The sequence below is a fragment of the Impatiens glandulifera genome, chromosome 1 (assembly GCF_907164915.1).
Source record: "Impatiens glandulifera chromosome 1, dImpGla2.1, whole genome shotgun sequence".
In the NCBI taxonomy this organism is placed as follows: Eukaryota; Viridiplantae; Streptophyta; class Magnoliopsida; order Ericales; family Balsaminaceae; genus Impatiens; species Impatiens glandulifera.
In genome coordinates this window covers 16,126,040-16,154,016 of record NC_061862.1, presented here as the reverse complement: position 1 = coordinate 16,154,016, position 27,977 = coordinate 16,126,040, and the positions used below count along the sequence as shown (strand labels likewise).

At 35.1% G+C, this 27,977-nt stretch overlaps 2 protein-coding genes across 5 annotated transcripts; both read left to right on the top strand.

Annotated features, from left to right (window-relative positions):
* Positions 1–491: 491 nt before the first annotated feature.
* LOC124922037 lies at positions 492–5,710 on the top strand. 3 transcript variants are annotated; one of them, XM_047462762.1, is made up of 7 exons: positions 492–1,375; positions 3,089–3,144; positions 3,375–3,484; positions 3,707–3,866; positions 4,610–4,702; positions 4,836–4,967; positions 5,359–5,710. In XM_047462762.1, the coding sequence occupies exons 1-7, from the start codon at positions 628–630 to the stop codon at positions 5,410–5,412; spliced, it is 1,353 nt and encodes a 450-aa protein (XP_047318718.1). In that variant the 5' UTR covers positions 492–627; the 3' UTR covers positions 5,413–5,710. The 3 variants fall into 3 exon arrangements, with proteins under 3 accessions (XP_047318718.1, XP_047318717.1, XP_047318716.1); XM_047462761.1 differs by having other exon boundaries at positions 493–1,375; positions 3,689–3,866; positions 5,365–5,710; XM_047462760.1 differs by having other exon boundaries at positions 494–1,375; positions 3,689–3,866.
* A 1,178-nt stretch (positions 5,711–6,888) lies between these two features.
* On the top strand, positions 6,889–27,727 carry LOC124919521 (stromal processing peptidase, chloroplastic). Of its 2 annotated transcripts, XM_047459774.1 has the most exons (26): positions 6,889–7,274; positions 9,254–9,491; positions 9,609–9,850; positions 16,073–16,271; positions 16,671–16,718; positions 16,873–16,980; positions 17,113–17,301; positions 17,556–17,855; positions 18,809–18,910; positions 19,101–19,235; positions 19,824–20,048; positions 20,806–21,009; positions 21,115–21,279; positions 21,829–21,978; positions 22,830–22,967; positions 23,577–23,804; positions 23,902–24,054; positions 24,189–24,315; positions 24,795–24,927; positions 25,302–25,422; positions 25,515–25,595; positions 25,783–25,884; positions 26,019–26,169; positions 26,872–27,018; positions 27,260–27,462; positions 27,548–27,727. In XM_047459774.1, exons 1-24 carry the CDS (start codon positions 7,066–7,068, stop codon positions 26,958–26,960), a joined length of 3,837 nt encoding a protein of 1,278 aa, XP_047315730.1. In that variant the 5' UTR covers positions 6,889–7,065; the 3' UTR covers positions 26,961–27,018; positions 27,260–27,462; positions 27,548–27,727. The 2 variants fall into 2 exon arrangements, with proteins under 2 accessions (XP_047315730.1, XP_047315729.1); XM_047459773.1 differs by having other exon boundaries at positions 27,260–27,727.
* Positions 27,728–27,977: the final 250 nt, after the last annotated feature.

Genomic DNA, 27,977 nt, shown 5'->3' with positions numbered 1-27,977 from the left:
AAACTCTCGATTTTAACAGCCTTGCACTTGCTGTCTCATTGTCCCACTTGGTGTCTCATAGGAGAGAAAATAGTGAAGAGAAAAAGAGAAAATTAAATATTAAAATTAAATGTCATATATAATTGTGGATTTATAATTTAGGGTTTAAGTTTTTAATTTAGGGTTTACAGTTTAGAATTTAGGGTTTATGGTTTATTTTATATAATCATATATATATATAATTTTTTATTTGTTTAATTGTTTTTTTATAAATAAGACAGTAAGAGACAACTTCATTTGGGACAACGGATCTTCTCCCGAAAAATAATGTCTACTTTGGTCAAACTAACTAGATAGTAAGACACAAAAATTTTATTTTATATTAATTGAATTAAAATAATGTTATTTTATACTTTAAAATATCTTAATTAATATTTTTGTTTTAAAATATAAACAGTTTAATATATTAAAAAGTAATAATAAAATAAATGAAAATAAACTTAGGTCGAGTGAATATCACGCCCTTATAATATATCATCGTTACCATCGCCGCCTCCACTCCCAATTCCACTCCGGCACCGGCGCTGGAATCCGATCCATGCTGGTTCCGTCATCATCATCGCAAAGGAAACAATTTGCAGGCTAACAATGGTGGCGAATCTCTCCTTAACTCCTTCACCAACTCCATCCACTTCTTTTCCACAATCATTTTCATGTTCCTACAATCGCTCCTTCAGATGGCGAATCCTTCCTCACCAGTCTCGTTCCGTCCGCCGTCATCATCGTCGCCGTTTCTTCCACCCCGATATCCCCAATCAACTAATCAAACCAACGTCTAATCCCGTCGAGAAGTTCCAAATGACTATTGACGTTGAAGATTTATCGAATAAAGCTTCTATTTCCTTCCAAAAGCTCTTAAACCCTTCATTGTCAATCACGCTCGATCAATTGATTGAATCTGGTAAAGAAGCTCTGGAGGATTTGCAAACGTTGGTTACGTTCGATTCGGATAGGAGGATTGTTGTTTCTTGCCGCCCTTCAACGGTGGAGTTCATGGTGATTCTCTCTATCGGTTGTTTCTTGTCTGTTTTTGCTTTTAAGGTGTTCTTGAAGTTAGGGTTAGGAGTTTTGCGCCGATTTAAGTCGCGAAGTAGTGATGAAGTGATAGTCAGGAGAGATAGAAGTCTTGGAGGTAGAGAAGTGGTGGTTGCAAGGAGAAATGATGATTTCAGTATTCTGCAGAGTGTTTCAACTGATTCAGAAGTAAAGTCGAAGAACTTGGTTCGAAAGAGGAAGGCTAGAGAGTTGCCTAATTGGTGGCCTGTTTCACTTCCTCCACCAATTATGTTAGACCACCAGGATGAGTATCAGATTCTGGCTAACAGATTCATTCGAGGTCAGTTTTCGTTTTCTAACTTATCTCATTTACAGAGAGATCCTATTCCATGATACTTCTTAGCAGCATTCATCCATTCTCTTCTCATCTAAATCAGATGAATTACTCTTCACTCTAGGATTTTGCAGAGTTCACATGGTATCTAATGATGTAAATGCATTTGAAATACTTTGGAAAATTATCATTTAAGGTGAATGAGATATTAAACTGGAGTTACCATTTGAAACTTCATGATGATTCCCTTGCATCATGTTATAGTTGGATTTTGGGTGTTACTTATTCATGATGAATAATGTTTTGGAACATATAATGATGCTAAGGCTCATAATGTCAACATTTACGAAAGGAGGAGATGGATTATTGTGTGAGATTGAGTCTTATAATTGGATTTATGCTTGGATTCTGGGTGTTACTTATTCATGATCTAAGGCTAATAATATTTTTCTTAATGTTTATTACAAAATGTAAGGAGGAGATGGATTATTGTGTGAAATTGAGTCTTATAGTTGGATTTTATGCTTGATTTTAGGTGTTACTTATTCATGATGGATAATGTTTTTGATCATATAATGATGCTAAGGCTCATAATATTTTTCTTAATATTTATTACAATGCGGTTAACATTTACGAAAGGACGAGATGGATTATTGTGTGAAATTGAATCTTATAGTTGGATTTTATGCTTGGATTTTGGGTGTTACTTATTCATGATGAATAATGTTTTGGATCATATAATGATGCTAAGGCTCATAATATTTTATTGCAACGCGGTCAACATTTACTGTTGACCGAAAGGAGGAGATTGGATTATTGTGTGAAATTGAGTCTTATAGTTAGATTTATGCATAGATTTTGGGTGTTACTTATTCATGATGAATAATGTTTTGGATCATATAATGATGCTAAGGCTCATAATATTTTTCTTAATATTTATTACAATGCGGTCAACATTTACGAAAGGACGAGATGGATTATTGTGTGAAATTGAGTCTTATAGTTGGATTTTATGTTTGGATTTTGGGTGTTACTTATTCATGATGAATAATGTTTTGGATCATATAATGATGCTGAGGCTAATAATATTTTTCTTAATATTTATTACAAAATGTAAGGAGGAGATGGATTATTGTGTGAAATTGAGTCTTAATAGTTGGATTTTATGCTTGGATTTTTATTTATTCATAATGAATATGTTTTGGATCATATAATGATGCTAAGGCTCATAATATTTTTCTTAATATTTATTACAATGCAGTCAACATTTACGAAAGGAGGAGATGGATTATTGTGTGAAATTGAGTCTTATAGTTGGATTTTATGCTTGGATTTTGGGTGTTACTTATTCATGATGAATAATGTTTTGGATCATATAATGATACTAAGGCTAATAATATTTTTCTTAATATTTATTTCAAAATGTAAGGAGGAGATGGATTATTGTGTGAAATTGATTCTTATAGTTGGATTTTATGCTTGGATTTTTACTTATTCATGATGAATAATGTCTTGGATCATGTAATGATGATAAATCTCATAAATTTTTTCTTAATATTTATTAAAATGCGGTTAACATTTACGGAAGGAGGAGATGGATTATTGTGTGAAATTGAGTCTTATAGTTGGATTTTATGATTCGTGTAGTAGTTCTCAACTTACTTGAATGTGATGATCATGTTTATTTCACCGGATTACAGTTTATTACTTAATTTCCAGCTATACTGGACAGAAGAATACATGGGAAGGATATCTCCGAGGATGATATGATTCAAGTGAGTAGATCCAACACGCCCGTCTTTGATTATCTTTTTGTACTATATATTTTCCTCTCCTTCCCTTTCTGCCTAAACTTGTTGGTGGGTCATCGCACCCATAATTTCGGAAGTTAGTCATATATATAAAAGATAGTCCTTACTCATATATGATGCAGTTTGTGACTTAATGATGTATGCCATCATGTTTGCTGATGTATTCCAAATTTATCTTCTCTTATGGTGAGCAGTTCCGTCGACTATGTAGGACATCTGGAGCAAAGGTGTCAATTGATACATCCCATTCACGAGATTCCTTTTATCGTGCATCAGTTGAATTTGTGCTCAACATTTGTTGCAGGTATTTCAAATTTCTTTTCCATACTTGACTTTTATAGGTGACCAATTCATCTAGGAAACTACCTTCCTCACCAAATATACAAATGGTACAAATATTAGAGCTGATATAACTAAAAATTTCTTTAAAATATTAAAACGAAGATAGGCCTAAGTTGACTATTTTCACGCATGTCATTGTTAGTAATTTCTCATCTTTATCTAACAGGTCTGAAACACATTACAGTACTGAAAGTAAATCAACACGTATTTACATTGACGGTGAGCCTGCCCAACAATTTATTGCTGGTCTTGCAGATAACCTCCAGCTAGAGCATACACGTGCTGCAAGAATAGTGTGTGCTGCTGTTGCTGCACAAACACGCTTGTGCTTTTTGCAGGCATGGGTATGTGTCTTATATTGAATCAAATGCTTCATTTGTCTTTGAAACAGGAAATGATGGGTTTCTATTCCAGTTTATTAGTGATTTAAAATTTAGAATTGATCTTTCAGTTGTAAAGTTATGATTGCTTTCTACATATTTTTTCTTGTGAACAGCAAAATCTTAACTGGGTCTGGAATGTTTCTGGACAAGATAGCATGTGATCAAGTGCATCATAACGAGCATGAACACACATACAAAGTAGTTATTTATCTGGATCTATGTTTATGAAGAAATATAAGTCAGCAGACGAGGGGATACTCAAATCATATACATTGACCACTATCTAAAAAATCAAAATAGAGTATGAGTATCTGTAGAGCACTAGAGAGAAATGATATAAATTTAAACTAATGCTACTTCCTAAAACAGGCCCCTCCCACTCTACAGTGTTTTTATTATATTTTGGCAGCAACTCTTTGATTGATGTCCAAAACAATCTCCTATAGCCATCTATGCACTGCAAGTCCTAACTTGTTAATTCACATTTAGCTCCTGCAATGATTTAATACCAAATAATTAGGAAAAAAAACTAAAGTTTAACCCATAAATGGTAGCATTCCAAAACCTGAAGATTTGATTACCAAATGGTTCTGCATCATCTAGGTGCCTTTTGTTGATGTTTCTAATGAGCCTTGTGGTCAAGGCCTATCACTTCTAGAAAACTATGTTTGATTGATTGTTTTTTTGTATGTATGAAATCTCAGGCTCTAGAAATGCAAGGCAAACATTCTGATGCTTTGTCAGAACTTTCAAAGATTTGCACTCTGCACCAGGTGTTCCCTCCGGAAGAGTCATCGGTATGGTACTTGATCCTGGAAGTCATTCCCTCCTTGTTTATTCCTAGACCTGTGAAGTTTTATACGGTTAACTATTTATTCTTTAATTAATATGCTAGTACATCCATATTTATGCATCTAAAAAATTATGCAGCCTGAGATGGAGATGGTGGCTCGAGGCATTGAAAAACAGCTAAAATTAGAACAAAGGAAATGGCTGATGGATATGCTTACTGGGGTTTGTGTTGTAGGGAGCCATCGAAGTGCTGCTGAAGCTCTGGGTCTGGTATGTTATTTCAAATGATTATAGAGCCATGTAGGGTTTTTATAAACTAATCCGAAAATCTCGTTTGATCTAAAAGTGGATTGTTTTGGGTTAAAGGACTAAAATATGCTCTGTGATGGGATATTAGTGTTTTAGTTGATTTGAATGATGATGGGATACGGGGTTATTTGGATTAAATCAAAATAACCCTAAGATCACTTGGTTTCATCATTCATGTGGCAAAACAAAACAGTTATTTTGTTTGATTCCTAGTTCGCTAGAATTACACAACTATATATGTTTCCACTATTAAAAAAATGCAACCAAACCGATCAATATAGCCAAAGTATTTTCAAAATGTTATTATTTTACGGAAACATAAAGCCTACTCGATTGTCTATCTTTTTGCTAGATACCATCATCGGAAGACCTTCCAGATCAAGAACACAGGTATTTGACATCATGACCAACCTTCCAGTAATGCAAATTGGAGATCTGATTCATTGATCTTCATTAGTTCCTTAATTGTCTTAGACAAGATGGTGTACAAAACTAGTTTCAGTTAGTTGCCCCCTTTTTCTTTTCCTTTTTTTTTCCATAAATCTCATCCTTCTGCAATTTGATAGACCATTGTTTAACAAACAAAAAAAAAAGTTGGTCCATTGATCCCGATATTATTGTGTAGCAAAATGTAATGTTGTATTCTCCTATTACAATGCAAATAATGTTGATCATAACAAATGGAACTATTTTTAATTTCTCAATTAATTAGGACTACAAATGATACATGTCTATTTAAATTTAGCTCAATTTTGTATTGTCAGAAGTTTTCTTTTCATTCCTGGTCATATATATATTTAAATAATTTATAGTTCACTATTACTTGGGTATTATTTTCCATTCTCACTATGGAATTACACTGTGGGCTTGGGGTTGAGTTGTTTTTCTAATAATAATTTTTATTTTGAATTTTTGAAGCTAGCACGATTTTCACGGTTTTTGTTTTGAGCTACCCTGTTATAATACACTTTGTTTAAAAAAAACACTTTTTTGCTGTAAAGATTCTTTTTAGAAAATAAGTGACTTGATTTTTTTTGAATTAAAAATAAAGAAAAATGTGATTGGCTATGGAAAATTGAAGAAAAAAAAATATCTTAAATGTGTGAACGAACAGTGTACCTCTTTGATACAATTACGGAACCCGTCAAATTAAGGTGATTACGTGTAAACCTTTTTAGCCACATTTTATACATTAAATATAAACTTCAAATTTGGAATTTTTTTACCATGGTTTTGACCATTCTTTTTACAATTTATTTATTAAATAATTAGTAGCTCAATTTCAACAGTCCCTTTTTTTTTTTAATAAAAAAAGGTTTTAATTTGATTAATTTTTTTTATCAACATCAATTTAACAATTAAGGAGGTTAAGCCGTAAGCCCAAGAGATCTTATATCATTTTCTAGCCCAATGGCAACAAGAGTTTCTTGAGAGGTCCTGGGTTCGAGCCCGTTAAACGATAAGTTCCACGCTTGGTTAAGTGTGCATGCGAGTTATGTGTCTAGTAATATTTTTCTTTTTTTATAAGAAAAATCTTTATTTTTTTTATTAAAAATATATAAGTGTCTATGTAAGGAGAGTGTTTTATTTAATATCTTATCTTATAAAATGGTATAAGAAGTTTTTAACCGTGAAAATTTAAATTGATTGGAACTAATCTATTATAGAGATTTGATATTAAAAATTGAATATAAGATTCATTTAAATAATATATATATGAATTATATATTAATTAATGTTCTGATTAATTAAATACAATATTTATTTTTTATATTTTTACAGAAACCAGTTATAACAATTAATTTGTAAAAAAAAAAAATTAAAAAAAAAGGTTGGAGTGCTGTTATCCGAGTCTCCGCCTGCAAAGCTTCACCCTCGGTTTGCTTGCCCCACTCTTCTGTTTGCGTTTTCACAAGTTCTCTCTCTCTCTCTCATGTTCTTCCTCTCTCTCTCTCTGAGTTAATAATAATAATCCATTCTCAAATTCTTATAGGAGTATCCTCCTCAGTTGCTATTTCATAAGCAAATTGATTGCACTTGTGGTTGATTGCTGTTGCAAATGATGGCCGCCTCGGTTTCAGCCACAGCAATCGTTCCTCAAGCTCGCAGCTCTTCAGCAGGGGGAGGAGGAGGAACAAGAGATGTTAATTTCACCACTAATCGTCGTTTCCATTTCATAAAACCTTCACCTTCACATCCTGCATATCCGCCTATTACCAAATTAGCTGCCGCCCGGCGGCAAGGTGTAGTTGCCTTTCTTCCACAGAGGTTAGATTCTCCAGTTAATCTTTTTACTCTGGAAATACCTGATTTTTATGTCTTCTCTATGGGAATAGCTTATTTCAAATACTTGATGGGTTTCCTTACTGAATGATGGGTCTGTCAGAAACAAACTAGCTGCATCTTAAAAGATGTTTTTTTTTGCTGATCAGTGATCAAGTCATACTGAGCATGCATAATCATGTGTTTTAGCTTTACTTGAGGTGATAGTATTTAGGCATGGTGGAGAATTTCCAGAAATTCTCTCAATAAGTTAGTTTAGTTAGGCATATGTTGTTCTCATTGAACACTGATGATTTGTTATTGCCTTTACTTCTCAATGTCAAGTAACCATGAATGTAAGAAAATGTTTTTATATCATGGCAAACACTTTCTTTTACCTTTGCAGCGAAATAGGGTGACTTTGATAGTCATGCTTGCTCAAAAGAAAAGGCTGCCAAGAAAAAACTGATATGCAAGGAAATTTTCTATGTTCATTCAACCATGTATAGTGAGGGAGATGGGGTTGTGCTAACAGATTGCTTATTACGTAGAAATACAAATAATTAAATCTGGTTTGATTTTTGGATTACTATCGAATACTTATCCCTTTTCCAAACTTGTTGCATTTGCATGGTTGTTGGGTGGGAGATTTCTGTTGAGAGGATTCCTGAAGAGGAAAATTTAAGATTTCAGTAGCATTTCCACATGAAAGAAAGAACTCCAGACACTAATACAAGCTATCATATTTGACTACTTTCTCAATATTCTCATGTCTTATACCTCTTTTTAGTATGTTAGTAATTATAATAAATATACAATACATTTTTAAGAGAAATATAGAGATAATTAGAATTTTTTAAAGGTTATAACATAAATTTGGCTGAAAATCAATATTGAGACCTCCAGTTCGACGAGATATTAAGATCTGGATCTGAAATTCATTTGCATTCAAAGTGAGAGTCAAAACTTATGAAATCAAGTAGAATTTTGACTAAAGTACTAACTCTATAAGTATACAATTTTTCTTTCCAAAAATGAAAGACTGAAATAAAAAATGAGACCTTATTCAAATAGGAACCTCAAGCTGAACAATGAGTCAAATTGACACTTAAATGTTTTGAATACTTACTAATTTATGTCTTTAATACAAAATTACAAATAAAATTTAAGTCATAATATGGTACTTCTTAAAATTGTATCTATCTTTGCTAATCTGAGTTCCTTATATTTTAATCTGTTATGTATTTTATGTTATAATATTCTACATGTACAATCTTGCATTCTACTAATTGACAGCTTAATAATCTAAAACTTATATTATAACTTAACCTAAAACAAAAAGTAAACTAATTCGAGTGATCTATACTGAAGGAGAAAGAATTATAAAAGTATAGGTATAAAAAAAATCGTAACAGAAGGTTGCCACTTGCCATGTAGATCTTGGCAGAAAGTAAATTAGTTGGTGGCTATGTATGTAAAGAAGGAAGGTTCAGAAATGTGAATCTAATGATGATGAATACTGTGATAGGTAGAGTGCATAAAAATGAAATTCTGATGTCTTCTTGTTGATCTGAGTAGTGGGAGGATTCCACCTATGGAATCTGACTCTAATATTTCGTCTTGTCACGCCGCATGTAATGTGAGCTGACTGTTTTCCTAGACTGATACTATTAGTAGTTCATAAATCTGAAGATTCAAGATGCACAGAGTTTCTTTGAATAATTACACTTTTCCAGATTTACTCAGCCAAAACTTGTTGTTCAGATGCTTATATGTACCACTAGAGTATACTACATATCAGAATTTGTGTGTTCTTTAAATCGGCACTTGAAATTAACATCATCATGAGATTTTTGTCTAGATTCATTGCTCTCTGAATATGCTGGTAGGAGTAACCTTAAAAGCATAATGGTGCACAATACTGGCTTCTGTTATTTTTTGCTTGTTGAACAAATCTCATACTTCTGCATTATTCTCATCTGAAGATTGAAGGCTCATAGAGGATGTGAAGTGTCAAATACCCGTAAGAAGAAGTGCTTTGCCTGGAAACATCAGACTTATACGTTTGATCAGTTGCCAACTCGAGCAAGTTTTCCTGGACAACATAAATGCTGCTCAAGCTTTTGCAGAGGAAGAGTGTTCAGCATGAAGAGATTTACTACAAGTATCTTTAAAGATAAATCTCCTCTACATATGTCAAGACTTGCATTTGATAATGTCCGTGTAAGTTAGCTTCATATACTTGTCTATTACCACACAAACTTTATTCCCTAAGGTTGCCAACAATTTTCTTGCCTACTTTCAAAACCCTTTTATTGAATTTATCTATTGTTTTTTTAGGCGAAGCAATTTCGTGTTCGACAAGCAGCTGTAGGTCCAGATGAACCTCATGCTGCAAGCACAACCTGGCCAGAAGCCATTTTAGAAAAGCAAGGTCTGGATTTTATGGATTCTGAAGTTGAAGCCCCAGATTTAGAAAGTTTTCTAAGAGCTGAACTTCCTGCCCATTCTAAGTTGCATAGAGGGCAGTTGAGGAATGGACTTCGCTATCTAATTTTACCAAATAAAGTTCCACAAAGCAGGTAATATGTCTGCAAAAAATAGAGTAATCAACTTACCACTTGTGCATTAGTCTGATTATACATGTGTAGGGAATTTCCCTCCTAATCAATCAAAGAACTTAAGAAATATAGCAGCAAGAAACCAATAAAACAACACAAGATTTGATATCGGAGTTCGACCCAAAAAAGATGGTCTACGTCTCCGTCGAGCTCTGTTACGAACTCGATTCCACTATCACAATTAAACGTTTCAGTTACACCTCGTTCTTCATATATATCAATCACACCTTTTAAATCTCTTACACTCTTGTGTGAATTACTCATATATATATATAAACAACTTGTCCTAACTAACTTAACAAACTTAACAAACTTAAGCCTTTGACACTTTAGTTAGTTGGGCCTATTAAATTTGGGCCTGACCCATCAACTCAATTTCAACAATCTCCACCTTGAGTTGAAGGGTCCTTCTCTTGTTCTAGTGAAATCGAATATGTTCATCACTTCATTGCTCGAAGCCTTCATTGCACTAAATCTCTTGAACTCTAAGCAAATCCAAACAATGTCTGAATTTACTTAGAGGTAGTACCTTGGTTCCAACATCAGCCGGGTTATCTTCTGTTCCAACCTTGTTGATTGAAACCACCCCTTGTGCTATCTTCTCTCGAATGAAATGGTGCTTGATATCCACGTGTTTTGTTCTGTCATGGAACACGGGATTCTTGCACAAGTGTAGTGCACTTTGGCTATCTGTGAACACCGTCGCAGGTCCTTCGAACACCTTCAGTTCTTGCAGCAGACCTTGAATCCACATTGCTTCCTTTACAGCTTCGGTTGCTGCGATATATTCGACTTCTGTTGTTGATAAGGCCACTACTGATTGCAATTGGCTCTTCCAACTGATACAGTTACCGTTCACCAAAAAATAGAAAGCCGAAGTTGATTTCTTTGAGTCTTTATCTCCTGCATAGTCTGAGTCCACGTAACCAATTACACTAACATCTGCTCCACTTCTTTTCTTGTAACATATCCCCACATTAGTAGTCGAGGCTATGTATCTTAGTAACCACTTCATTGCGAGCCAATGTTCACGGCCTGGACTCGCCATAAACCTGCTCAAGACACTAATCGCATGTGCCAAGTCTGGCCTGGTACAGACCATTGAGTACATCACAGACCCAACTGCACTTGAATACGGAATCTTTTCCATGTAAATCTGATCTGACCTGGTTTTTGCCGAGTTCACAGACGACATCAGATACTGATTCGTGATCGGCAACTTTGCTGGCTTGGCTCCTCGAATTTCGAACTTGTCAATCACCTTTTCGAGATAGCCTTGCTGGCTGAGAGTCATTACACCATTCTTCCTGTCTCTCTTAATCCTTATCCCAAGAATCTTAGCAGCTTTGCCTAAGTCCTTCATATCGAACTCGGAACTTAGAACAATTTTCAACATCTTCACACTTGAAGCTTCTTTGCTGATTAGTAGCATATCATCTACATATAGCAGAAGATAATCAGCTTCAAGTATATTCTTCCCTCTAAAGTATAAACAAGTATCATAGCTACTCCTCATAAAGCCTTGTTGAGTAATAAACGCATCAAACCGTAAGTACCACTGCCTTGGTGATTGTTTGAGTCCATACAACGACTTTCTAAGCAAACACACCATGTTCTTCTCTTGCTGAACTTTGAACCCTTCTGGCTGCTCCATGTAGATGGTTTCCTCTAAATTTCCATGAAGAAACGCAGTCTTAACATCCATCTGTTCTAACTCAAGATCGAACTGAGTTACCAGCGAGAGCATTATCCGAATGGTTTTGTACTTAACAACTGGTGAGAAGATCTCATTATAGTCCACTCCTTCCTTTTGAGAGAACCCTTTAGCAACTAATCTTGCTTTGTACTTGACCCCTTCTTGAATCGAAATACCTTCCTTGATCTTATAGATCCACCTGCACTTGATTACAGATTGTTTGACAGGCCTTGGAACAATCTCCCAAGTTGAATTCTTATAAAGTGAATTCATTTCTTCCTTCATAGCTTCCATCCACTTGGATCTATCACTAGAACTCAAAGCCTCTTTGAAATCTTCCGGCTCAGTTTTGTCTAACTCAACTGCTGTCATAAACGCATATGCCAACATATCGGTATAAGCTGAGAACCCATACCTCTGGATGGGTTTTGGTTGCCTCCTTTCCCTGTCCCTTGCGAGTTGATAACTAGCTTCCGACTGAGCTGTAATTTCCTCGTCTTGTGCCACAACAGGTTCAACATCTGTACCAGTAAATTCCTCCTGATTATCAGCAACCATTTCAGTGTTTTGATCTGAAATCAATGGCTCCACCTGACCATGATCCCCTGCATTAATCTCCACTTGACCAGTCCCCTGCTCGCTTTTACCCAAGTCACCTTGATTAGATTGATTCTGAGAGAGACACACAAACTCCTCTTCATTGAATACTACGTCCCTGCTGTTTATGGTTTTAAAACCACCAGACTGTTTTAACCACAGCCTATAACCTTTCACTCCTTGAGGATACCCAAGAAACACACACTTCACACTTCTTGGCTCTAACTTGCCTTCTTTTTGATGAGCAAAGGCTGTACATCCAAATGGTCTAAGATGAGACAAATCTGGAGGTTTACCTGTCCACATTTCTTCAGGAGTTTTGAACTCAATTGCTGTCGACGGACATCGATTCACCAAATATGCTGCTGTCATTACAGCTTCTCCCCAGAAAGACTTGGACAAACCTGCCCCGAAAAGCATGCATCGAGACTTATCTAACAAAGTCCGATTCATTCGCTCAGCAACTCCGTTTTGCTGGGGTGTGGATCGAACTGTTCTATGTCTTTGAACCCCTAGCTCACGACAATGACTATCAAACACTTCGTTGCAAAACTCTAACCCATTATCTGTTCTTAGGATCTTTAATTTTTTACCTGTCAGATTCTCAACCAAAGTCTGCCATGTTTTGAACTTCTCAAAAGCATCACTTTTGTGTTTCAATAGATAAACCCATACTTTACGAGAATAATCATCTACGATTGACAAGAAATACGAGTTACCTCCATGCGTCGATGTTTTCTCAGGACCCCATAAGTCTGAATGGACATACTCCAACACGCCCTTGGACTTGTGAACCCCGGTCTTAAATTTCTGCCGATGCTGTTTGCCTAACACGCAATGCTCGCAAAAGCTTAGACCCTTGACTCTATCTGAGCCTAATATATTCTTGTCGCTGAGAATCTGCAAACCCTTCTCACTGATGTGACCAAGCCTCCGATGCCATATCGTGGCCTTCTTGTCTTCATCTGAAACTACAAGTGCAGACTGTCTCGACACAGTTTCACCAATCAGCTGATACAAACCTTCTTGCTTGATACCTTGCATCATTAACCTGTTTTCCTTCATTATCTTCATCTTCCCCGACACTATCTGATTTGTGTATCCCAAGTCATCAAGAATCCCGAGAGAGACGAGGTTTCGTGACAGCTGAGGCACGAACCTGACTTGTTTCAGAACTCTTACAACACCATTGAACATTTTTATGCTGACATCTCCAATACCTTCTACTTGACATGCATTACTATTTCCCATCAGCACCTTGCAACCACTCAGTTTCTGGAAATTAGAGATCCAATCTTTTCTGTACGTCATGTGGAAAGTACAACCGGAATCAAGAACCCAGTCCCTCTTAGTATCTTCCATTGACGCCATTAAGACCTCTCCACTATCATAGCCATCACCATAATTCGCTGATTCTTTAGTCTCCACTTGCTTTTTCTTGTTATCTTTTAGCCAGCTATAGCAGTGGTTTCGAAGATGACCAACCTTTCCACAATGATAGCATTTTCTTGTTTCCGTAGATTCTGATTGTGATGTTTTGCTTTTCTTGTCTTTCGATTTGTTATTGGTGCGAGGTTGCCCTTTGAAGAAGTTTTTCCCTTTGGCCATATAATTCTCACCATTCGAACTCGCTTTCTTTTCTGTTCTTAATTCCAGCTCTCTCGACTTCAATGCCGAAATCACCTCTTCAAGAGTGATACTTGTTCGTCCATATTTGATTGCATTACGGACTTCTTTGTAGGATTCGGGAAGAGAGTTGAGGATGATTATTGCCTGGTTTTCATTGCTCATTGCTTCGTTCTCGCCTGAGTTTGCCAACTCGATATTGAGTTTCAAGAACTCATCAAGATTTTGAGTAAGAGTCTTTTCTTGCATCATCTTGTAACTGAACAGCCTTTCCTTCAAGTAAATCTTGTTAATCAAAGATTTGGATTGGAACAGCTCGTCTAGGCGCCTCCACATCGATGCCGGAGTCTTCTCATTGTCTATCAACCGAATTACAGAATCTGAGAGATGGAAAATGATTGTACCAATCGCTGTCTCTGTCATCTCGATCTTTTGATCTTTATTCATCTCCATTGGCCACGAGACTGGTTCTTCTAGAGTTCGCAGAAGATGCTGCTGTGCCAAGAGAGCCCTGATTTTCCGCTGCCAAATGCGAAAATCTCCATTGCCATCGAACTTGTCAATGTCAGTCTTCATGCTTGAGATGGACTGCCACTGGAATTCCCAAGGTGCCGTTTTCTGTGTTGATCTCTTTCTTGTATAATATTGAACCTTGTCCACTTTGTCTTTTTCTGCGCCTGAGCCGGAATCTTCCTTATCCGTATCACTAGCCAGCATTAAAGACCTTTCCAAGATTCTTCAAGATTCTTCAAGATTGATTCTAATCTTGCCCAAACCGAGCTCTGATACCACTGTAGGGAATTTCCCTCCTAATCAATCAAAGAACTTAAGAAATATAGCAGCAAGAAACCAATAAAACAACACAAGATTTGATATCGGAGTTCGACCCAAAAAAGATGGTCTACGTCTCCGTCGAGCTCTGTTACGAACTCGATTCCACTATCACAATTAAACGTTTCAGTTACACCTCGTTCTTCATATATATCAATCACACCTTTTAAATCTCTTACACTCTTGTGTGAATTACTCATATATATATATAAACAACTTGTCCTAACTAACTTAACAAACTTAACAAACTTAAGCCTTTGACACTTTAGTTAGTTGGGCCTATTAAATTTGGGCCTGACCCATCAACTCAATTTCAACACATGTAATTCAGTAATTCTCATGACCTTTGCATAGTTGTCAATAGCGTATAGCGCTAAATAGCGCCAAAGCTTCTCATGGCTATAGCGTAAAGCGAATAGCGTAGCGAGGGCTATTTGAAAATAAAGCGCTAAAACATGTAAATATCAAAAATAAAAAACATCACAAAATTAAAAGTTTAAAACATAAAAACCATTAATTCTTAAACTACAACAAGTTCAAAACATAATCTAAAATTCATTGTCATCATTTTCTTCATCAAGATCGAGATCATCTTCTTCATTTGAAATTGCATAATGCTTGACATCATTCTCTTCTTCACTTTTTTAAGAGAAGAGAAAGAGAAGAATTGGAAAAGACTTAAGAGAAAAAAGAACAAGAGATAAAATAAAATAAAAGAACATTGAGAAGACGAAGAGTCATAAAAAAAAATAAGGAAAAAATAATAAAATAAGGAAATAAAATAAGATAATTTGGGAAATTTGAAAAAGTCAAATAAATAATATATATATATATATATATATTTTTTAAAAGCGCGCTATAAGGGGGCTATAGCTATTGGCGCTATGGGCGCTATAGCTAGAAAGGCGGCGCTATTTGAAAGTGTGTAGCCTATAGCGCCTTATAGCTACAAGGGGGCGCTACGCTACGCTATTCGCTATAGCTAGCGCTACGGGCGCTATTGACAACTATGGACCTTTGTATAATACAAGTAACCTCTGGGGGGTTGTAGGAAAGTAAGTTTATCTGTTGGCAGAAGTAGTTAGTGTATCTTCCCCGGCATCTTTAGTATGTTACATTGCACATAGAAGCTACAAAATTACAAATTTTTAATGCTGGATTGAATATATCCAATATGACAACATAAAGTTGAATAAGATTTTGAGGTGGCACAACCTAGTTGAAGGAATTTCATGTGGTATGGGATTATGCTTCCTCTTTTGATGTTGAATTGTCGCATTTGATAATATCTAAGAAATAAGATGCATAATGCTTGCGTGTTCTTCTTAATCATGTTGTCCTAAGTTGAATTGTTCTCTCTTTCTCTCTGGGAATAATGTTCCTTTGTCAACCTGTCATTTATGCTAGCATTAAATTCTTTTATCCTTGACTAGGCTTGAAGCACACATGGAAGTTCATGTTGGGTCTATTGATGAAGAAGATGATGAGCAAGGAATTGCACATATGATTGAACATGTTGCATTCCTTGGGAGTAAAAAGCGTGAGAAACTCCTTGGAACTGGGGCACGCTCAAATGCCTACACAGATTTCCATCATACCGTGTTTCACATACACTCTCCAACCAGGACAAAGGTTTGTGGTCTTTCCATCTGAAATCCCTGTTTTGTTACCACTAGAAGTCATTATTCCCTGCATACATTGCTTAATTGAACAGTGTCATAATCACAGTTTTTTTTCTGTGTCATTAGTAACCTCTGAACCAGATATGCATCTATCTAGCCTGTATAACCCATCCATGGTCTACGGTCTACCTGTCTATGCTTCCATTGCGAGTTATTTGAACTGCCTGTGGTTTTTGGCTTTCCATGTACTAATTTCTGTTGTTATTATTATTATTGTTTCATCTCGTCCAATCTCTAGTAGACCTTGTAATTTATTTGCCTGTTTGCACGCCTATAAAATGTAGAGTGGCAGTAACTTTTATATTTTTTTGTGAAATGGATATCATGTAATTGATTGATGTATTTGTAGGATCCCGAAGAAGATCTACTTCCATCTGTTCTTGATGCATTAAATGAGGTGTGTTTCCTTGATTCTTCTTCAAAACTTTTAAATCTGCAACAGTTATTTCCTTGAACTCTCTTTGCTTCTTTGTTCATACCCATAGGGTTAATCTTCTTTGAAAAAATGGCTGTTGAATATATTGATCAAGATGTCATTTTGATATTTGCAGATAGCTTTTAGCCCAAAATTTCTTGCTTCTCGGGTTGAGAAGGAGAGACGTGCTATATTATCTGAATTGCAAATGATGAATACAATCGAATATCGAGTCGATTGCCAGGTATTCAGCATTCAGACATGGATTTTTTAATCTTGGAGATATATTTTGGTGGAAAATATGTGCTTCAATTTTATTGTTGTTGATAGTGTGCCAGTTTTGATATTTCTTCCTGTTTCCTCCTCTTTGATGTAGTTGCTGCAACATTTACATTCTGAGAACAAGCTTAGTAAGCGGTTTCCAATTGGACTAGAGGAGCAAATTAAAAAGTGGGATGCAGATAAAATCAGGAAATTCCATGAGAGATGGTATTTTCCTGCTAACGCTACACTATACATTGTGGGAGATATTGATAACATTGCCAAAACAATTTACCAAATTGAAGTAAGTGATCTAATTCCCATCTTTTTTGAGAAAAGGTCAACTTTTTATTAGAAAAAGGGAATTATAAGCGCGAGGAGCGATCATATTACATTAGAGAGATGGGAAAATAATGACAGGAATTGAAACCGGTTACCTAATTCTTAGCAACTATCTGTACTTCCATGTTCTTTTATGACATCACACACTTCTATACTATGGTCACATGTGTTATATATCTTGCCTGTTTATTGACTAATGCTGTTATTTCCTTGTAGACTGTATTTGGGCAGGTTGGGATGGAAACTGAGACATCTATGGCACCAACACCGAGTGGACTAAGTGCAATGGCAAGTTTTCTTGTTCCTAAGTTTGCAGCAGGGTTGGCTAGCAGTTTGTCCCAGGACAAGACATCAGCTTCAATAGAACAGTCGAAGCATTTTAAGAGGGAAAGACATGCAGTTAGGCCTCCTGTTGTACATAATTGGTCCATTCCGGAAAACCAGAAAAATGTCAAGCTACCACAAATTTTTCAGCATGAGTTGCTTCAAAACTTCTCAATTAATATGTTCTGCAAGGTAACAAGAGAAATACAGACTAATGAATTTCATCCTTTCAAAAACGAAAAGAAAAGTGATATTCAGTGTTTTCCTGAATTGACTCTTTTGGACCTAATGCTCTCTGATAGTCACAACTTCAAAATTTATCGCGCTTATGAATTACTTTTTCCAAGCTTAGTTTAGAGCATTCTAACCATGTAACTGGAGTAATGAAGCCCTCCACAAGTGGCTACGTCTGACACAGGTGAAGGCAACAGAAGAAACTAGATATCAAAAACTGATAAAATATGTAGAAAAGTAAAGAGAAGTATCATTAACTTACATAATTAAAATAATCTATATAGAGAATATCATAAGGTAATAATATTCTAATCATATCAAGTGACATGTAACTATTCTAAATCATATCACATCTATTTTATGAGATATTCCAATTTTATAATTGTAGGAATATGTCATATATCAAATTCCAACATAGATAACATGAATTAATATGTAAAAGTTGGCATTCGGTAGTAGATTCTATAATTTATTTTTGAAAAAGCGGTAGTAGATTCTATAATATGGCAACACAGTGTTATCTAGCGAGAGCTTATACTGTTGAAAACTTGAAATTCCATATACTGGCTTTAACTCTTTCTTTTAAGACTTATATCATGTAAAGGTGTGAACACGAAATGTGCTCGTGTTCACAACTTACACGATGGAAAGAGAGAAGAAAAGATACTGGTTTTAACCTCTTTTGCTTGTTCATGTAACAGGAGTGATTTCTTGGGGAAATTAAAGTTTTGGTGTAATATTTTTGTCAGTGTTTAATAAAGAAATGTGTGATAATAATGAAGCTTCTATGTATATTGCATGTGTCTAAATAAAGAAATGTGTGATGATAATTAAGCTTCTATATATATTGCATGTGTTTATCCATTTCTCTTTACAAGTCATTGAATTTATGCTTGTGAATTTTGTTGCAGATCCCAGTTAATAAGGTTCAAACATTTGGTGACCTGAGAATTGTTTTGATGAAGAGGATATTCCTTTCAGCTCTGCATTTCCGGATTAACACCAGATACAAGGTGAAGTTTCATATGAACGAGTATTTGTCATTGGCTCATTGATAGTTTCTCTATCTGCCCAAGTTTAATACATCTTTTCATTTTCTTCATTTGTGGTTTTCTCTTGTTTTAGAGTTAAGTTTGCAACAATTAATTTTTATTTAAAATTATCTTGCTTACGCTTTTCTCTCTCTCTCTCTCTGACTCTCAGAGCTCAAATCCACCATTCACTTCAATTGAGTTGGATCACAGTGATTCTGGAAGAGAGGGCTGCACAGTCACTACTCTAACTGTAAATGCTGAACCAAAGAATTGGGTTAACGCAATCAAAGTAGCCGTTCAGGAGGTGCTTACAATTTTTTAATCATATAGTCATTTATATTGTATAGTTAATGCATTTTCTCTTGATGCACACTTTTTTGCAGTTTTTTTCTGTTTGCATTTCTGGTCCCTTTCTTTGCATTTGTTAATAGAGGCACAAAAAAATAAATTAGAGGGGCTGCCCTTTTTTATTAATGAAATCTCTGTCCATTGGTTTACTTATATGCTACACACCTTGGTAGTGTAACATAACCATTTATATTTTTCAATAAAGATTCTATCATTGGTTTCTTCTTCTTTTTTCGGAAAAGGTAAACTTGTGTAAATGATAACTGCAAAAGTTGGGATTCAAAGATACAAGAAGGTTTCCAAAAGAAGTAAATATTTCTCAATAATAAGCTACCATAACTTCCAAGGAGGGAAGTTATAACATGAAAAGTACAAAGTAGAAAAAATTGTTATATAACTTATTTGATTTTCCACCTCTTGACAACTTGTTTCTTCAATGAGACTAAAACTATGGTGTTCTGAGGTGATGTTTATTGTCTGTAAGACTTCTTGCAATACATAATTTCTGCATGTGTAAGTTGATCATTTTTCTGGCCAAATGCAGGTTCGACGACTAAAAGAGTTTGGCGTTACTCAAGGTGAATTAGCACGCTATATGGATGCCCTGTTAAAAGATAGTGAACAGCTGGCAGCCATGATTGATAACGTTGCCTCAGTAGATAATTTGGATTTCATCATGGAAAGTGATGCCCTTGGTCATACAGTAATGGATCAAAGGCAAGGGCATGAATGCTTGATTGCTGTTGCTGAAACAGCGACTCTTGAAGAAGTAAGTCATGTTATTATTGATAAGTGAGTGCTCATCGACTCTGTATATTTGATCTTGGCTCCACAACAACTGGATTCCTTCCTCTTGTTACAAATTCCAGCTTGACTTGGAGTAAGAGTTGACCAGAGCAAAGTTTTTATTTTCTCCTCAGTCCTACATTGTTTAATATTATGTTTTAAGTTAGTGGTAAAAAATTTGTGCATAGAATTTTCTATGTTTTAGTTGATAAAGAAATTTGGAGGGCATTGTAGTAAAGGTATAGGTGATAAGATTTTTATTTAATGAAAAAGTCTTCTATTTGATTGAAGAGAATAATAAAGTAATATCATCGCCAAATGGGACAAAGGGAGTATCTAACTTCTATTTCTTGTTAAATCAGACCATCTTTGACTAATTAGTAGTGGAGATATTTTCCCTTCACAATCCATTTCAAGTATGGCTTATGAATATAGACATGGCAGCAATTTTTTCGTTGAAATGAACACTTTACTACTGGTTCTCATTTTAAGTCAAGAATGTCAAATGTTTTGCTCATCTTCCATGGCTGAATCTAAATAGCATGTAGTCAAGTTATATTTTTATGGATACTCTAAGAACTCTCCTACATGAGAATTCTAGAACTTGTATGAATCAGTGCTGAGTCAACTAATTGGATATCAAGCAAATTATTGAAATGTAACTTGTTGATTACAACAAAACCATTGCTTGCATCTCTCTAAGACAGTTTTTTTTATTGTTATTTGTCTCTTTTTGTTAGGTTAATTCCATTGGCGCCAGGGTGTTAGAATTTATCTCGGATTTTGGAGAGCCATCCGCTCCACTTCCTGCTGCAATTGTTGCGTGTGTTCCAAAGAAGGTTCATGTTGATGGACTGGGGGAAACTGACTTTAAAATAACACCGACTGAAATCACCAATGCTATCAAATCAGGGCTAAAAGAGCCTATAGAGCCTGAGCCAGAGGTCCCCTTTCTTCATGTTACTTGGTTGATATTTAGTTTAATGACTTGATTTAGTATTTGGCATTTGCTTAGGTTCTTTACATATGTACTACGTCTTTCTTTGCAGCTAGAGGTTCCTAAAGAGTTGATACCCCTATTACAACTTGAGGAACTAAGATCACAACGTAATCCGTCTTTCATTCCTCCAGAAGGAAATGATGCTAAAATATATGATGAAGAAACTGGAATTGTTCAGAGGCGCCTTTCAAATGGAATTCCTGTGAATTACAAGGCAAGTGATCCAAATGCACTTTTAGATGGTATTATGAGATAACCTGTAAGCTAGATACTTGGACAAAATGAGGAATGCCATATTTTGCTTCAGCAATATTAACATATTTAAAGGTACGATTCAAAAGAAGGGTTAGTTGTTTGGTTCCATACAGGGATATCATCAAATCAACCTATTATGGAGAATTGGCATGTAAATGAGTGAGACAAATGCTGGAGGGTTGACTTTACCATAGAGTAACTTCTGTATAATTTGTAATATGAACTGAGAATGAAATTTTGCTTTCAATCTCTAAAATATGGAAAAGTTTTCCCTGAATGAGAGTGAGCGGCAATATGAGGGTAAGCTTGACTCCTCAAACGATTGGAAGAATGACAAGTCTTTAACAGCCTTGTTGATATGAACAGCACTATATGCAATTTGCCAGTGATAGTAGTAGAATAATTTGTGCTATTTCAAGGCCAAGATTCTTTTATAGTATTTTCTTTGCTACATTTGGATTATAGTGGTGATGTACTGACCTTATCCACATATTCAAACCGCCTTCAGATATCCACAACGGAAGCCAAGGGTGGTGTGATGCGACTCATAGTGGGTGGTGGACGAGCAGCTGAAACGAATGATTCCAGAGGTTCTGTGGTTTTGGGTGTTCGAACATTAAGTGAAGGTGGCCGCGTTGGTAACTTCTCAAGGGAACAGGTAAACAACAGGTTAATTATGGATTAGCAAAAAACAAGTTAATTGTGAAACATCAGAAGATGAGCCTATCCTTATGGATTGGAAGCTTAATGCCTAAGCAACCTTTGCTGATGGATCACAGTTTCCTTCTTGTTGGTGTTTGCTTATAGATCACAATTCTTTCTTTTTTTTGCTTTTTGAATGAAACAAAATTATTAGTCTGCTTTCGTGTTAACAAAACGTCGTTTAAACACAACAACTACCCTACAACTGTCTCAAAACAAATTCAACCTAAACAACAAACAACCAAAACACATAAATCATTAAAACTGTAACAAAAGCAAAAACAAAACCTAACAACAAAAGCATATTAAAGCTTATAGATCACATTGTATACTTCATTTATAATTTTTTTTTTTTTAATAATGTAAGATGCTAGCATGACCCCCACAGTCATGACACCTACTTCAACTTAAGGCGTTCTAAGTGGGAATCGAACTTTTGACCTTTGGTCTCTTAGGAATCACTCGTATACTTCATTTTTAATGGAAATAACTTTCTACTGTTTTATCAAGATACACACAATCCTTGGTCTTACATTAGTAACTAACAGAAGTAATTAGATAGTGAGGATACAAGTAAAAAAGCTCTTGGATCACAACTATTTCCTAGAAAAATTATGGAAACTGTTAGGATATTTCTCAATAAACATACCTAAACTTCAAGAGAATCAGAGAAATTGTTTTATTGATAATAGTCCTACATATTAGTGAACTTTTAAATTTTCTTTTTGAAATGAACAAAACAATTTTCATTAATCCCTTTATTTGCGGACACTGGAAACATATTCCTCACACTATATACTTCTTTAGGTTGAGCTCTTCTGTGTCAATCACCTCATAAACTGCTCATTGGAGTCCACTGAAGAGTTTATTTGTATGGAGTTCCGTTTTACTTTGAGAGACAATGGAATGCGGGCAGCTTTCCAACTCCTCCACATGGTGCTTGAGGTAAGCTCATCATTCACCCAACAGTGTTGATGAAATTTTTGGTTATCAACATGACCTGATATCTTTTTGATTGGTAGATTGTTTTTTTGTGCATCCTGTGTATAACGCGTATGCATAGTCATGTTTGAGAACTATATGCATGTGTAGTTATTCATTACTTCTCTTTTTTCTCCATGGTGACTTCGGTGTAAAGTGATTGCATGTGGGATGTTACTGTCAGTCACGATAAAGAATGATTGAAGAATTACCATCATTTTTACCCACTGATTGGAATCTGAATAAAGATGTGACTGATTGTAGTTTTCTTTTGTGAAAAGTAAGATGTGAGTGGTATTAGTTACCTTCCTTAGTGGTACTATTTGTGGTTAGTAACATCTATTTGCTGTAAATTGTCTCTGACATTGAGGACCTTTTTTTTAAACTCTGAGATAGACTAGAGCTAGCTTCTGTCCAGTTGAAATCTAGCCTCATGTCTGAAGGATATTTTCCGATTGGTCAAGTTTGTTTTCTGGGTTTAATCTTCTCTTCTTGGTTTGTTTGTCTACATTCTTAATGATGATCAATAACACTATTCAGAAGAAATGATGAATCATTATTGTCAATATGCAGCATAGCGTCTGGCTTGATGATGCTTTTGATAGAGCAGTACAGCTTTACTTGTCTTATTATCGTTCCATTCCCAAAAGCTTAGAGCGCTCCACTGCTCACAAGCTCATGTTAGCTATGCTGAATGAAGATGAGCGTTTTGTGGAGCCCACACCACAATCACTTCAGAACCTCAACTTGGAAACTGTGAGAAATGCTGTTATGAATCAGTTTGCTGGTGATAATATGGAGGTTTTAATTCTCTTCCTTTTCATTTTGGCCATGCTTTTTTAATAAAATTGTGTGTAAGAACTATAGAGCTTAAGTTATGCTTACATTTACTGATTAGGTAAGCATTGTTGGTGACTTCTCTGCTGAGGACATTGAGTCTTGTATTCTCGATTACTTGGGTACTGTTAAAGGCACAAGAGGTACTACAGAAGCTCAAGACTTCAGCCCGATCAAATTCAGACCATCTCCATCCGATTTACAGTTTCAACAGGTGATGCTTTTTATTTTTCATTGGAAGTTCTTGTCCATATAATAACATGCATAACTTAAAGTAGTCGATACAGTGCGTCTTGTTGATATGTCAGCCTGTGGATGTCTGACCACATAGTTTATGTTACTTGGCAGGTCTTCCTGAAGGATACTGATGAAAGAGCTTGTGCATATATAGCAGGCCCTGCTCCAAATCGTTGGGGTTTTAGTGTTGATGGAGAAGACCTTTTTCAAACTATTGGGAACATATCACTATATGATGGTGAATTATGAATTATATGTCTGATGATATTTTCTCTATCCAAATTATTCTTGTTTTATTTTTACCGCATGAGGATAGAGTCCAATAATTATAGAATTTAGAGATAATTCAGCCCTTTTTTTTCCATGAACTTTTTTTTTATCCTGATTTTGTCCCTCAAACACTTGAAACCTCTTGGTTTTACTCTAAGGTCAATCTTTTGATTTTTGGTGGGTTGACACCGTTCGCAGGGTTTGTTGGTTAGGGTAGGGGTAAAATCAAGATATTTAACATGTTGCGGCAAACAAATGCAATTAGGTTGGGTTTGAGGGGCAAAGTCAAAACAAGAACAATGTTCAGGGGGTGGAATACCATATATCTAGAATTTATCATGATATTCTTACTAGATTTCTATTATGCAGGTTCTAGTGAAAAACAAACTGTTGATTACATTCTTTAATGCAAAGAACAAACAGTTGATATGCTATATTTCTTTGCAGATGAGCTACCTGAACCCGATGAACCAATTCTTGAGAAGAATAATACCAATAGTGAACTTCACCAAAAGTTCCATCGTCATCCACTGTTCTTTGCCATTACAATGGGCTTGCTGGCTGAAATAATAAATTCAAGGTAATTTTATGTTTATACTTTTGTTGTTATGCTTCATTTTGAAGGATTTATTTTGTAGTTGTTGGTTCTAAGTTCTAGTTATGAATATGACATTAAGTGGTCACATTGTTGCGAATCAATGCCAAATTGCAATTATTGCTTTTCCTTGTACTCTATAAAGATGAGTTCTTGGAAGTGCATAAATATTTACTTCAAAATCCACAGAAGTGATTGGGTAGGGTTGTACCCTTAGATTCTTATGCTATATGTTGTATTTTTAGGTTATTATGATAATTTGGTCCTATGAGTATGACAGCAATAGTTTTTTTTATTACTTTTATCATTTCCTGGAGAAATTTAACAACGTTTTAATGTTAAAAAATTCTCTTTTATAGGCTTTTTACAACAGTCAGGGATTCTCTTGGATTAACTTATGATGTATCATTTGAATTAAACCTTTTTGATCGGCTAAAGCTTGGTTGGTATGTAATCTCAGTAACTTCAACCCCAGCTAAGGTTTGTACTCGGAGAAATTAATGTTTACACCAAAGACAATCTTGTCTTTCCCGTACGTAGAATTTCCTTATCCAAAAGTGTTGCAATTGTAGGTCTATAAAGCTGTTGATGCTTGCAAAAATGTTCTTAGAGGATTGCATAGCAACAAAATTGCCCCAAGAGAGTTGGACCGGGTAAGTTTCCATGGTGTTTCCCATGTTTTAAAAGGCTAAACACATGACCAAAATGCAGTTGCAAGTTTATTGAAAAAATACAAAGGATATTATCCTCAACAAAGCAAAATAAGGATAGACAAATGTTTATCTCTGGAGTGAATTATTCTATGATAGACAGTAATACTGAAACCAATTTACTAAACAGGCAAAGCGGACATTGCTTATGAGACATGAAGCTGAATCCAAGTCGAACGTATATTGGCTAGGTTTATTGGCTCACTTACAGTCCTCTTCTATCCCAAGAAAGGTGATAATTTCAATTTTAGACTATTTTTTGCAGCCTTAATGCATCTGCTAACTGAGTTACAAACTGTACCTCTACTTTCATCATAATAGTGTTGATTTTTTCTATAACAGCTACATTTTTCTTACTGTGTACAGGACATTTCATGCATTAAGGACCTTACTTCTCTATATGAAGCTGCCACTATTAGGGATATTTACCTTGCATATGAGCAGCTGAAAATAGATGAAAATTCCTTATATACCTGCATTGGAGTTGCCGGAGCGCAGGCTGGAGAAGCAATCCCAGGTACATCTCCTATTTGGTAAAAACTTTGAGTGTAAAAACAACTAAGATTGCCTCATTTCTTTTTTAAACAAGTTCAATTTCATAAAAAGGCTCCGAGAAGGAGATGTAAGGGACAATACAAAACAGCAAAGAAAATAAAAGAAACAAGATTACTATCTTAAGCTGAAAACATTTAACTAGTGCATGAATAAGCACTTGCTCTGAATAAGCTTTGATTATTTTGTCAAGTTGTTTATTATATTTTACTTAGTCATTTGGTACTTGAAGTAATTTAGTGAAGAAGATATGTTGTATTTCTTGGATGTTTATCACATGAAACTTTGCTTAAATAGGCACATAAAGGACTAATTAAGAAAATATAGTTGAGGAAATTAAAAAAAAAAATGTAACTAGGAACAAGTAGAAAATTTTAAGTCAATACAACTTAATGAAAATCTTAATTTGTTGAATATATATGAATTTCACATGTAACATCCATATTCCACAATGTTTTTTAGTTAGTATATATAATATTGAGCACTTGAAATTTGATATTAGATACCTAATTTTCAATTTTGTCAAATAATCTTATTCCTTGCTAATGAATCCATTTGAGTTGAGATATCATATACTTCCTTCGCATACATACTAAGCTTTAGGATTGTTTATAGTATTTTGTACTATTTAACGTGCATAAATATGTGAAATACTCCTACTATGCAGATCCGGTGGAAGAAGAATCAGTTGAAGGCCTACACGGTGTTCTTCCTGTTGGTCGTGGTTTATCAACGATGACAAGGCCAACGACGTAGTGTCCTAAATTAATATTCTGAAGTCTATTTAGTATAAAGAGGCAGCATTTTCCCTAAGGTATATATATTTCTCCATCTTAAATTGTTCCTTTTTCATTTTTGTGTCCTAAAAGCCTCAGGAAGCTTATGAATATAAAGTCTTTTGAGGAAGAACTTGCAAATTGATAGAATTATGACCCATTAAACACTCTATTCATGAACCAATTCAATAAAATCCATTACAAAAAAAAAATGCATTGTTAATCTAATTTACAGATGATATAAAGCTACAGGTTCTCTAATCTCTACAACTTTTGCAGACTTTTTGGTGAATAATGGCTGCTTCCACCCAAAACACAACCAAGTCAAAGATCATCATCACTAGGGATTTGTTGTATATAATTCTTCTTCAAAGGGGATCTATGGAACTTAATAACCATTTTGGCTTTACTAAAAATGCATACATGGGAATTTTCTTTCAATAACCCAAGTTTTATCTTGACCCAACAAGGAGCTAAATTTGGTAACAGAGCTATTTGGTCCTTTTTGGGAACAGTTGAAGCAATCACTCATCTAGATGTGTCTTACATGGGTAATTTATGTTGCAGGTTTATCCTATTGCAGATTTAAAAAAGGGGTAAAATAGACAAAAGATCAGCTTTTTTCCTTTGTTTTCGTGTTTGTGAGTGTAATAATAGTATCGGAGTTGTATGCATCCTCTAAAACATGACTTTCTTGTTTGTTTATGTCTTGTTATATTATGTTGACACACTCAGTTATTTCTTTCATCAATTGTCTAATTGAAACTTGAAAATATGTTATTGCACAATCATTATGTACCAAAATCGTCTTATTATTGCCAGTGTCTTTAACTCCTAGTGCTTGTTTTTGCTGTTGAATCCTAGGTTTCTTGTCATTACTTCTAGTTGTCATATTTTTTAAGGTTTTTTAGGGTTTCAACTTCCTAGGTTTCTGGTCATTGCTTCCAGTTGTAGTATATTTCAAACAAACAGGTGTCTGCAGTTTATATTCTAGTAA